Source organism: Trichechus manatus, unplaced genomic scaffold (genome assembly GCF_000243295.1).
Source record: "Trichechus manatus latirostris isolate Lorelei unplaced genomic scaffold, TriManLat1.0 scaffold00093, whole genome shotgun sequence".
In the NCBI taxonomy this organism is placed as follows: Eukaryota; Metazoa; Chordata; class Mammalia; order Sirenia; family Trichechidae; genus Trichechus; species Trichechus manatus.
The window spans coordinates 7,873,939-7,885,293 of NW_004444029.1; the positions used below are offsets into that span (position 1 = coordinate 7,873,939).

Below are 11,355 nucleotides of genomic sequence, written 5' to 3' on the forward strand. Positions count from 1 at the left end.
CGGGGAGTTAGACCTTGGCCTCAATAGTTCGACTTGAGGCCATCTGCACTTAAGTTAACTACTGCCTTTCCCTCTCGGTGTCATCCCTCAGAGTGAAGTTTTCATTTGATGTGTGTTCCTTTTTTAGAGGAACTCGTAATTTTAAAAGTTTTAATTTTCAAAATAGATTCTCATCCGACGGCAGGGACCCTGTTTCTTCACCGTTGACTCCTCGGTACACGGTGCGTCCTCGACGCGGGTAGGTGTTTGGTACCAGGTGGCGATCAGCTACATGAACCGTGTGAATGTGATATAAAAGCCTGTCACCACCGAGCCGATTCCGACTCACAGCGACCTCACAGGACAGAGCAGGGCGGCCCCACAGGGCTTCCAGGGAGCAGCTGGTAGATTCGAACTGCCGACCTTTTGGTGAGCAGCCAAGCTCTTAACCACCGCGCCACCAGGGCTCCTGAATATAATACGGCATCTCAACTTGTTTTTAGTCTGTTCTTAAAACAGATTCTTTTATGACCATAGAAAATGTGGAATATTTGGAAGCAGCAAAACTTATTTGTAACTGTCGGTTCTCTAGCGAACTGATACCATATTTTCTGAAGTTTTACTCAGCCTCGTTGACTTCTTGGTAGTTAAATTTACCTTCCACCAAAGTGCACTCCTGGTACTTGCGTTGTAGAGATGAGACGACAGTGAGCCTGCTGGTCCTGGGCAGTGAGTGCTCCTGTGAGTCACTCACCCTGCGGTCCGCACAGCCAAGGTGCAAAGGAGAAGGAAAGGGACCTTCCGTATCTCTTCACGTAGCTTCTCGCTTCATCCTCATCTCATCCTCCAAAACTTTTTCTAATTTAAAGGCTGTGAAAATAATAAAATATTTTTCTGAAGTTCCCTTTCGAATGAGGGGGAAACGTCATCTGAGGAGTGAGGGTTGGGGCTAGGTTCCTGAGGTTCCCCCCGGCCCCTGGGAAGGCGGCGAGCAGGGCTGCGGTGTAGAGGGCGGGTCTGTTCTCTGTCTGCGGGAGTTAGCGTGTGGCTGTGGGACAGTAGGAGAAGTGACTGGTGTGAGGACTGGGGAGCGGATTTTCCACTGAGTGCCTGTGTAAACAGCCAGGTGTGGCCAGTGGCTGCCATACTGGAGTGAGCGGTGCTAGAGTCACGCTGAACCGAGACCCACCGTCCACTTCGTGACCGTTCCACCACCTCTGAAAGGATGACAGTATTCCTCACGGTTGTTTGACGCTGATGTGAGATACACGTGAAGGACACGTCAGTAATGGTCCCTTCCCCTCATCCCTCAGCTCCCGTGATTCCAAGCTATGGATAAGATGCACCCGGTTGTTGTAGGTGATGGCAGGTGGGCTCCCTGACATGTACTGCGAGACGCAGTGGGCTGCCCGATGCTTAGTATGAAGGTGGAGGTTGAGCTAATACGCAAAGACTGGCTCAGCAAATGTTTGCTGTAAGCCAAAGGACATCTTTAGTTAGGCTTTGCTGCTTTTTCAGGTGTAAACACAGACCCCCGTAACACAGATGACCCGTGACTGGGAAAAAAAAAAGTAGTTGCAGTCGAGTCAGTTCTGACTCATGGTGACCCCATGTGTGTCAGGGTAGACCTGTATTCCATTGGGTTTTCAAGAGCTGATTTTTCAGTCGTAGATTGCCAGGCCTTTCTTCCGAGGTGCCTCTCTGGGTATACTCGAACTGCCAACCTTTTGGTTAGCACTGTAACTTCTTACACCACCCAGGGACTCTGACCCATGGTTCTCATACACACCAGCAGTTCTAGCACAGTTCAGATTTAGTACATACATTTTTGTCTGATTAATTAATTGTGTCAGAATGTAACTCTTAGCATAAAATGCTCAAGGAATTGTGAGAATTTTCTCTTGAAGAAAATAGAATTTTTTCTGTTGTTTGAGATGTGATTTAACGGTAGTTTTATGGATGAAAAGAAAGGAGAGAATGTGTAAGGACGTAATTAGGTGAATGGCTATAAAAAAGAAAATATGCAGTATATATTTTGTAAATACTTCATTTTCCTTTTAAAATTGGGAGCATTTTCAATGCGTGTAGGTAAAAGCTACACATTTCTTCTTAGTCAGTTTGCGTGTCAGCCTTGCCTTGAGGAACTCTTCAGTTCATCTTAGCTGCACGCTGTCTTTAGCAGAGTTACCGTGGGCCCTGTAGATCATCACCCATCGGAAACTCCTGACTGGGGTGGGATTTGAAGTGGAATAACTGGTCCACAACAGGGGTGTGCACACATGGCCTGAAAGCCACGTCTGGCCTTGGGGTTGTTTGTGTGAATGAAATTTACATACTTGAGTGTTGCTGTGACTGCGCAGAGGCCAGATGGCCTGCCAGGCCTGAAGTGTTCCCTCATGGGACGCTTTCCAGTCTGTGGACCCCTGGCCTGTGGTCTTGCTGTTGAAAGTGTGTCCCTAGACCAGCAGTGTTGGCGTGGTACGGGGGCTTGTAAGACCTGCAGAATCGCGGCCCCCTCCAGACTTACAGATCCAGCACCTGCGCGTGAGCAGTTTCCCCGGTGCTCCACGTGCACGCTGACGTTGGAGGGGACACAAGGAGAGCATCAGGGAGTAGTCCTCTGCTCCATCTGGAGGCTCCTTGTGTTTAGATGGTGACTGCTGACTCTTTCCTGTTTTTTAGATATGAACATAGCAAACCATTGAAACAGGAAGAAGCAGCTGCTACAGATCCAACCACAAAACCATCCCTTGCTGCTTCCTCAAGCCTCTCATCAGGAGTTGGACCACTTGTTGGAATGAGTGCCAGTGAGCCTGAGGCGAGAAATGCAGACTTGGCGACTGTCGGGGCAGCTGCGGAGGACTGGGTGAATGCCATCGAGTTTGTCCCCGGGCAGCCTTACTGTGGCCGTGGTGAGTATTCTCACGAGGAAGGTCAGGGTCAGAGGCTCAGGCGGTCAGTCATCAGCTAGCTGAGTTTTCTCCCCCTTCCCGCTCCCTGTCTTCATATGGAGCGTAATTTTACTGCTTGAAGTCAGATTACCTAAGACTGGTAGGTGGAGTGAGAGAAACTCTGCATCCCGATAGAAGTGAATTTAATATGATGTGAAAAACAAGCATCTCGTCATAGTATTTTTTAGAATTAAATTTCAGTTGCACAAGAAATACACAGCAGCTGTGTTCCTGCAAGCCTGATCTTGGAAATGTCAGAAAGAATTCATGTCTTTCAGAAGTGAGGGAAGTAGTTCAGAAGACCGTTTTGCAGTTTAATTGAAGTTCTTTTGTATTTTTTCTGTTCCGTTAGCTTCTCAGTTACCTTATAGTTTATATATCTGCCTTGTGCCCCTTGAACCTTTACTGCCCTCTTAAACATTTCAGCTGCCCCTTCCTGCACTGAAGTACCCCCACAGGGCTCAGTGACCAAGGAAGAATCAGAGAAGGAGCAGCCTGCTGTGGAGACAAAGCAGCAGCTTTGCCCCTATGCTGCAGTGGGGGAGTGCCGTTACGGGGAGAACTGTGTCTATCTGCACGGAGATTCATGTGACATGTGTGGGCTGCAGGTCCTGCACCCCGTGGATGCTGCCCAGCGGTCACAGCACATTAAAGTAAGTCTGCAGGGACGTGCGTATGTTTGTAGGTGTGAGAAACGAGTTCGCTCTTACCACGTTGCCGTTCATTTCAGAGAAACATCTGGTGAATTGAACGGTTAGCAGCAGTAGGGATGGTTTCCCGCCTGGCTCCCAGAAATGCTTTTTCAAGAAGTCCCCTTTCCAGAACCTCAGACTATGCAAGTTTTTTGTTTCTGTTTTTTTTAAATCACAGTTTTTCGAGGTATAATCCACACACCAAACAATCGACTCTTTTAAAATGTACATTTCATCGGTTTTAGTAGATTTACAGAGTGGTTGGACCGTTATCACTCTCCTGTCTAATTTTGGAACATTTCAGTCACCCCCAAAAGAAACCCAACACCCCCATTCTTCCCTCCCGCCAGCCCTGGTGACAACTACGTAATCTCCTATCTCTCCCTGGATTTGTCTAGCCGCAAACTTCATGTAAATGGGATCATACAATATGTGGCCTTTAGTGACTAACTGACTTCACGCTGCATACTCTTTTCGAGGTTCATTCCTGTTGTAACACGTATCAGAATTTCATTCCTTTTTCCTACCGAATAATATTCCGTTGGTGGATGTGGACATATATTTTTGTCTCTCCTGGCTGTATACCTAGGAGTGGAATTGCTGGGTCATACGGTAACCCGATGTCTGGCGTTGTGAGCATCTGCCAAACTCTTCGCTGGAGTGGTGGCTCCATTTCACAGTCCCACTAGCAATATATGAGGGGTTCAGACTGGGGGTTTTCAACCCACTCACAGCACGAACTCCGTGTTGGGAAGACATTGCATCACAGACCTTATCATTATTGGAGTAAATTTTCTTCTAATTATCATTTCATCTCTATTTGATAAAAATAATCTGGTTGGGGGAGGTGAAGCATGGTGTAACATAGACCTTGTTTGAAATCCTGCCTTCATAGCCTGCTAGCTGTGTGCGTTTGGGCAGGTTAAATCTCTCTAAATTTTTCATCTATATATTGGGAATAATAGGAGCCCTGGTGATGCAGTGGTTAAGCACTTGGCTGCAAACCAAAAGGTCGGCAGTTGAAACCCACCAGCCACTCTTCGGGAGAAAGATGTGGCAGTCTGCTTCTGTGAAGATTTACAGTCTTGGAGACCCTATGGGGCAGTTCTGCTCTGTCCTGTAAGGTCACCATGAGTCAGAACTGACTGCACTGGGTTTGGTGTTTTGGGTTGATTGCCAAAGATAATGCCTATTTTTGAGGATTGTTAAATATATAGAAGGTTTTAAAAAAGACAAGGAAATAAACTAAAATAATAAGTGTTTTAGGTGGGATTATAGGTGACTTTTTTTCTATTGCTTTTCTATGTTTTTCATATTTTTTTATAACAAGCATGTTTCTTAAAGAAAACTTGTGATCTCCACTCGAAGACGGGGCCTGGCCCACTGAGGCCCACAGGCCAAAGCCCGCCCAGCTAGGAGTAGTTACGAGTGGAGAAGACAAAGACTTGAGTCTCAAAAATTATAGGAAACTCACATTTCAGTGTTCATAGCAGCATTATTCATAATAGCTGAAAGCTGGAAACGGCCTAAATGCCCAGCCACTGACGGGTGGATAAACGACGTGCGGTTTGTACGCACAGTGGGGTATCATTTGGCAGGAAAAAGGAACAAAGCACTGATAACACGCTACAGCACGGACAAACCTTGAAAGCATTGTGCGGAATGGAAGAAGCTAGACACAAAAGACCACGTATTGAATGATGCCGTTTATATGAAACGTCCAGGATAGGCAAACTGATAGAGACAAAGTAGATTAGTGGTTGCCTAGAGCTGGAGGGGATTGGGGGAAATGGGGAGCGACTGCTAGTGGGTATAGGGTTTCTTTCTGGGGTGATGAAAATGTTCTGTTGATTGTGGGGATGGTTGCCCAATTCTGTGAACATTCTAAAAGCCGTTTACTTTTGTACTTGAAGTGGATGAATTGTATGGTGTGTGAATGTATCTTAGTAAAGCTGTTTTTTTTTTAGGGCATTTGACAGTTCTGTGCCTGTCACACATTTGTCACCTGGTAAACGTTAGTCTCCTTTGCTCTTCTCTTCTGACAGGTGTAAATGGGGGCCTTGATCCTCATTGCATTCTCCAGCTGTAAACCAAAAAGCCAGCAAACTTAGTATGAACGCTGTCTTGAGTGCGGCTAACAGCGAGGGTTGAGCTACCAGGGTAGGACGGAGAAAGTCGGGTAGCTTTTCAGTTCCGAAACGAAGTCTTTCAGAGTGGGTTTTATAGTCTTGTGAGGTCCCCAGATGTCAGTACACTCGTGTCCACTTTGAACAGAGCTCGTTTTTCCGTCACACGGGGGCCATCCTCCTTCCCAGGCTCCTTCAGGTGCCCGTTTGATTCTCTGATTGTGAGTTGCCAGCTGTTGAGTTTTCCACCTCTCGCGTGCAGTGACTTGACCGCACTTCGTGTCTCTTGCTCTCTCCAGTCTTGCATCGAGGCCCATGAGAAGGACATGGAGCTCTCGTTCGCTGTCCAGCGCAGCAAGGACATGGTGTGTGGGATCTGCATGGAGGTGGTCTATGAGAAGGCCAACCCCAGCGAGCGCCGCTTTGGGATCCTCTCCAACTGCAACCACACCTACTGTCTCAAGTGTATCCGCAAGTGGAGGAGTGCTAAGCAATTTGAGAGCAAGATCATAAAGTGAGACTCCTCCCCAATCTCCGTTTGTGCTTTCTAGTTTGGGGAAGAATTTAGTATCTTGTGCCAACTTTCAACCAGATGGACCGCATTTAAATGCATGCATTTTATCTTGAAACTGGGGTATTCTTCTGATTGGGATTTCTTCTTTGTATCTCAGCTAGCTTCTAGGTTAGTTGGTATATCTACTTTAATTTGAATGAGGCAACCGTCTGTATCGGTTAGTAGAATCTTCGTGCTTTTTCTGAGGAGACTGTCATGGATTAGCCAGTGGAGGCTCGATGAGCAGACGCACCTAGCTCTGAATGTATGTTTCCTGACATTTTACATTTTCCACCTTCCTGTTCCATCCATTAAGCTAGCCCACAAGTCACCATCCTTTAAAGATTGTTCTCATAACTGAACAAAACGACATACTCTAAACAGAGCAAAGTTACAAGAAATAAATTTATTTAAACGAAAGAAAAAGGAGTCTGTGTGAAATGTCTTTTTTGTTGTTTTTTTTTTACCTAAGTTACTATTTTTTTTAAAAAAAGAACTGGCTAGCCAATGAGTTGAGTTGATGAAGGCGTTTGTCTTGCCTCCCAGGAGTGGTCAGTTGTGTGACTGTGGAACCCTTTCAGGAGCTGCCCACCTGCCCCAGTTCAGTTGTAAAGCTGGGTGTGGCGCACCAGGGTGTGTCCTGGAGAAGCGTGGGCCTGAAAGGGGATTTGCACTGCAGCCTCTTCATTGTTTCCCAGGTCCTGCCCCGAATGCCGGATCACATCTAACTTTGTCATTCCAAGTGAGTACTGGGTGGAGGAGAAAGAAGAGAAGCAGAAACTGATTCAGAAATACAAGGAGGCAATGAGGTATGAGCACGGCAGCCTCTTCTCCATCTAAGACCCCAACGGTGCTTGGGCTCACTTTGAAAAGAACAGTGCTGCGTAATCTACTCCTACCTCCTTCCTACCCTTTCTTTGACTTCCCAGTACGGTTCGTTTGTCACCTCTGACAGCACCTGCCCACTGTGTGCGCTGCTATAACACAGTCCTTGGGGTGCACGCCAAGAGACTGCGTTACAACAGAGTCTGTGCTGCCAGTCGCTATAGCCCCGTGGCTGGGGCACGACCGGATTGCAGTCCATGTTAGAGTTGTCCTGTGTTAACCCGTGCGTTGGCTTCCAGAGGCCACCCCTGGCTCTGTGGTGTTAGAGCTGTTCCCCAGCGTAGACTGGGCAGCGTGCCTGTGCCTCGTTAGTGTCGTGCACGAGCGCACGTGTCTCAGAACGCACCTGGGGAGGGCTGTAGACAGACGTGCTGGCTCGACCCCGCCCGGATGATAGCCAGTGCAGGCCTGAAATCCAGTGTGAATAAGGGTTGCGATATTTTCCTTTCCAGCAACAAGGCGTGCAGGTATTTTGATGAAGGACGTGGGAGCTGCCCGTTTGGAGGGAACTGTTTTTACAAGCACGCCTACCCTGATGGCCGTAGAGAGGAGCCACAGAGACAGAAAGTGGGAGCATCGAGCAGATGCCGGGTAACTCTCGCGTTTTTCTTAAAGGAGGGGAAATTCCTCGCTGTCCGTTGAGTCCTGCACAGGTTGGGGTAGGGGAAGGCGAAGATTAACACTGAGGTCTGGGAGTGAGACTAGAGTGTGACAGGAGGAAGGAAGCCTCAGGAACCTGGGAGGGATGAGCGAGGACAAAGTGGAGTGCTTGACGCTCTAGACTAAGCCGAGTGCACCAAGTACCCGAGGGGAGGAGCTGGTAACATGGAGACCCTAAGCAGAAGTCCGGCTCGTCATGCCCTCGCTGTGCTGGGCGGTTTGCCTTAGACCGCAGCCTAGAAGATACCGCTCGGCCAGCAGTGCCGTCCCTATCACGGCCTTGTTTTTTACAGGCCCAACGAAGGAACCACTTCTGGGAGCTCATTGAGGAAAGAGAGAACAGCAACCCTTTTGACACCGACGAAGAAGAGGTGGTCACCTTTGAGCTGGGCGAGATGTTGCTTATGCTTTTGGCCGCAGGTGGGGACGACGACCTGACAGACTCGGAAGACGAGTGGGACTTGTTTCACGATGAGCTGGAAGACTTCTACGACTTGGACCTATAGCGGCGGGCAGCCGCGCGCGGACTGGTCTGCGCCTCGGCCAGTGGCTCTTCCCGGGGGGTGTGGCGGGGCCTGAGTGTCTCCTAGGCAGGCCTGCCCGCCCCAGGTGCTGTTGTCATCTTACCCAGGGTCTGTCTCCTCCGCCCTCACCTTCCCCCCAGGAGTGTGGTGTTTTCTCTGTTTAAAAACGTTACAAAAATAAACCTTGAAGTTAGTTTTTTTTGTAATATGAATTTAACTGTCAGACAGTTAGCATAGGTTTGTTGCATCATCTGTTGCCAGGCAGACTCACAGCTCTAGGGCAGTGTGTGCGGACTTGGCCACGCTTGCTTTGAGGACCCCAGGTGCAGAGCAAAAGCATCGGCCTGGCTTTGGAGTCCAGGACTAGGGGTGATGGGACAGGGTCCTCAGTTGGCAAGCGGCCTCCTCCTAGTGACCGACGAGGTGGCGGCCTCGGCTCCTGGTGAAGCCTGCACACGTGTCTTTATATCTGTCCCCACCCTGTGAGCCCCACTGCGTGCACTTGTCCTTGTGTGGGTGTGGTCTCTTGTTGACTTGCACACGAGTAATACTACTGGGTACCCAGAGCCAGGTGTGAATGTGTTGAGATTTTTCCCGTGTTTAGCATGATAGGAAAGCTTGTGAAAGACACATACGTGTAAAAGATAGATGGCGTGAGGGCAGCGCCGAGCTGGAAGTTGACTTCCAAGTTGACTTGGCGTGAGCGAGTGGGCGTGTGTGACCAGCCTCCTCCCTGCGTAGAAGCAGTCTCCTTAGCCCTAGCGGAGAACCCGACGTAGTGGTTTCAGCCTAGCGCAGCAGATAGAGCGTAAAGGGCACGGCAGTGTATCGACGTTGGCAGATGTTTATAAAGCAGTGCCAGCTCTCTGTAAATAGAGAAACGGGATTAGCCCAGAGGTGAAAACTACCTGGTTATCCCTTCTATTAACACAAGCTGGGTCTCAGACACACCGTTGGATTTCATGTGTCATGAGCTCCGAGCCTCTCTGGTACAGGCACTTTTCGAACACTGTTCTCGTTGGGTCGTGAGCTCCGAGCCTCTCTGGTACAGGCATTTTTGACCACTGTTCTCGTTGGAGGGGTTGTGTTGTTGGGTTTTTGTGGGTATTTGCCTCATCCCACCCCTGAGCCTTGCAGATAGACAGATGTGATTCAGAACCGTGTTCTAAGGTGTGTTCTGCAGTGGAGCAGTGGGTGACAGTAACAAGCCACGCTTCTCCACTGACGGGTGGCGGGGTGGCAGGCCACGAGACAGGCGGAGGTTGAGTTGGGGATTGCATAACAGGAAATTTTAGCTTCGCATTTTGTTGCTCTGTTTCTGAAAATGACTTGGAAATGCTCCTGGTTGTCCATCTACTGCTTTGACTCCTTGGATCCACCCATTCTTTCACTTTATGAAAAACAAGTAATTGTCACAGAGGTCTCTGTATTTTGCAGCTGCCCTTTTGTAAGAAGCACTTTTCCCAAATAAAACAATAGCAAAAAAAAAACAGCAACAACAAAAAACAAGGTGGCTTTCTGTGTTGTGTAATGAGCTGTGTTGAAATTTGCAGACGTCAGAATATAACCTTTGTTTCTTTCGTTGACTGGGCAGTTTATCAGCTAGTCAAGTGTCTGGGGATATAGTTTTACTGAGAAAAGGGACACCTATTCTAAGACCTCTAGCCTGCTGGGAAATGCCTGCAAGAAAGAGGGAGGTGTCACCAGCCAGCCTCATCCAACTCTTCCATATTTTAGAATTGGCGAGACTCACTGTGGCCCGCCTTTATCAGCCAAGGGCACTGGCCACTTCTCTGCCACCAGGTGCTTGTGGTTGAGCCAGCTCCACAACCCCAGATAACAACCAGGTAGGTCACGACATACCACTGTGTTTTGTAAAGGGTGGGTTTTTTAAATCATTATTGCATATTTTTGTATTAACAAAATAAAAACCATTCCATCGCACCTATAGAAGACCTGCAGACTTGTTTGCAGTACTTCTTGGTACAAACACTGCCTCTCGGTCATAAGATATTAAGAATTGATGCTATTGGAAATGCTTCCACATCTAGGCATTGTACATCACCCTGCGTCTTGTCATGCTAACGGCTGTGGGTTCCCTGCGGAGTGTGTGTGTGGAAGCTCACGTGCCAACAGCTCCCTTCCAGAAGACAGAAGTCCGCCCTCAGCTGCTACTGATCACCCCGCGCTGGGGGCCACGTCTCCCCGCAGGGGCTGCCGGAGAGCCTCAGAGGAAAGGTGACTGTGTTGGAGACGGTGGGGAGACAGTAAAAGCTCTGCTCTTTTGTGTCTGCAAAGTAGAAGGTGGCTCATCAGTAGCTGCTCTGTGGGCATGTCTGAGTCGGGGCTGGGGGTACAGTGTGGGCAAGACTCAGGCACTGATGCTGGGCTGCTTCTGGAGGGTAGGTAGGCATATATTCAGAACAAGGTCTCTGGCGCAAACAGTTGGCACTTGACTGCTAACACAAAGGTGGGTGGTTCGAACCCACCCAGCAGCACTGCGGAAGAAAGGCCTGGTGATCTGCTTCCGTAAAGATTACATTCAAGAAAACAGTATGGAGCAGTTGTCTGTGACACATAGGGTTGTCGTGAGTAGCAACCGGCTCACCGGCCATGGGTGTGGTGTTTTGGGTACGTTTGGAACAGCCCCCTTTGTGACTTGGGATGTTTATGTCTTTGAGCGACCCGTGTGCCTTTTGCTGCCCGGTCACTGTCGCACTGAGACAGCTCCCTCTGCCCACGGCCGTCCCCTACAGTAGAGGTGCTGCCTGCAGAAGGAGTTAGGGGTCAGTGGTGGCAGGCGGGACTTCTCACTCCCTTGTATGCACAAAACTCTGACCTCCGCCTCTTTCCTGCCGTTCACACACCGTAGGTAGGTGATGCTTGCATCTCTGTAACACCCATGGACACACACGGAGTCTTCTTTTTAAAAAGCTTAGAGAAAATGAAGCAGATACTGCCAAGATCTGGGGTGGGGTGGGGTGG

At 48.9% G+C, this 11,355-nt stretch overlaps 1 protein-coding gene across 2 annotated transcripts in view; it reads left to right on the forward strand.

The window, feature by feature from the left end:
• MKRN1 (makorin ring finger protein 1) overlaps positions 1 to 9,879 on the forward strand; it is a 24,111-nt gene extending 14,232 nt beyond the window's left edge. For both annotated transcript variants that reach the window (XM_004382383.2, XM_023736875.1), the window contains 6 exons: positions 2,662 to 2,891; positions 3,357 to 3,583; positions 6,048 to 6,262; positions 7,000 to 7,110; positions 7,639 to 7,777; positions 8,140 to 9,879. In XM_004382383.2, the coding sequence (XP_004382440.1) occupies positions 2,662 to 2,891; positions 3,357 to 3,583; positions 6,048 to 6,262; positions 7,000 to 7,110; positions 7,639 to 7,777; positions 8,140 to 8,352 (1,135 nt within the window). In that variant the 3' untranslated portion in view covers positions 8,353 to 9,879. The remainder of the gene's footprint in view (positions 1 to 2,661; positions 2,892 to 3,356; positions 3,584 to 6,047; positions 6,263 to 6,999; positions 7,111 to 7,638; positions 7,778 to 8,139) is intronic.
• Positions 9,880 to 11,355: the final 1,476 nt, after the last annotated feature.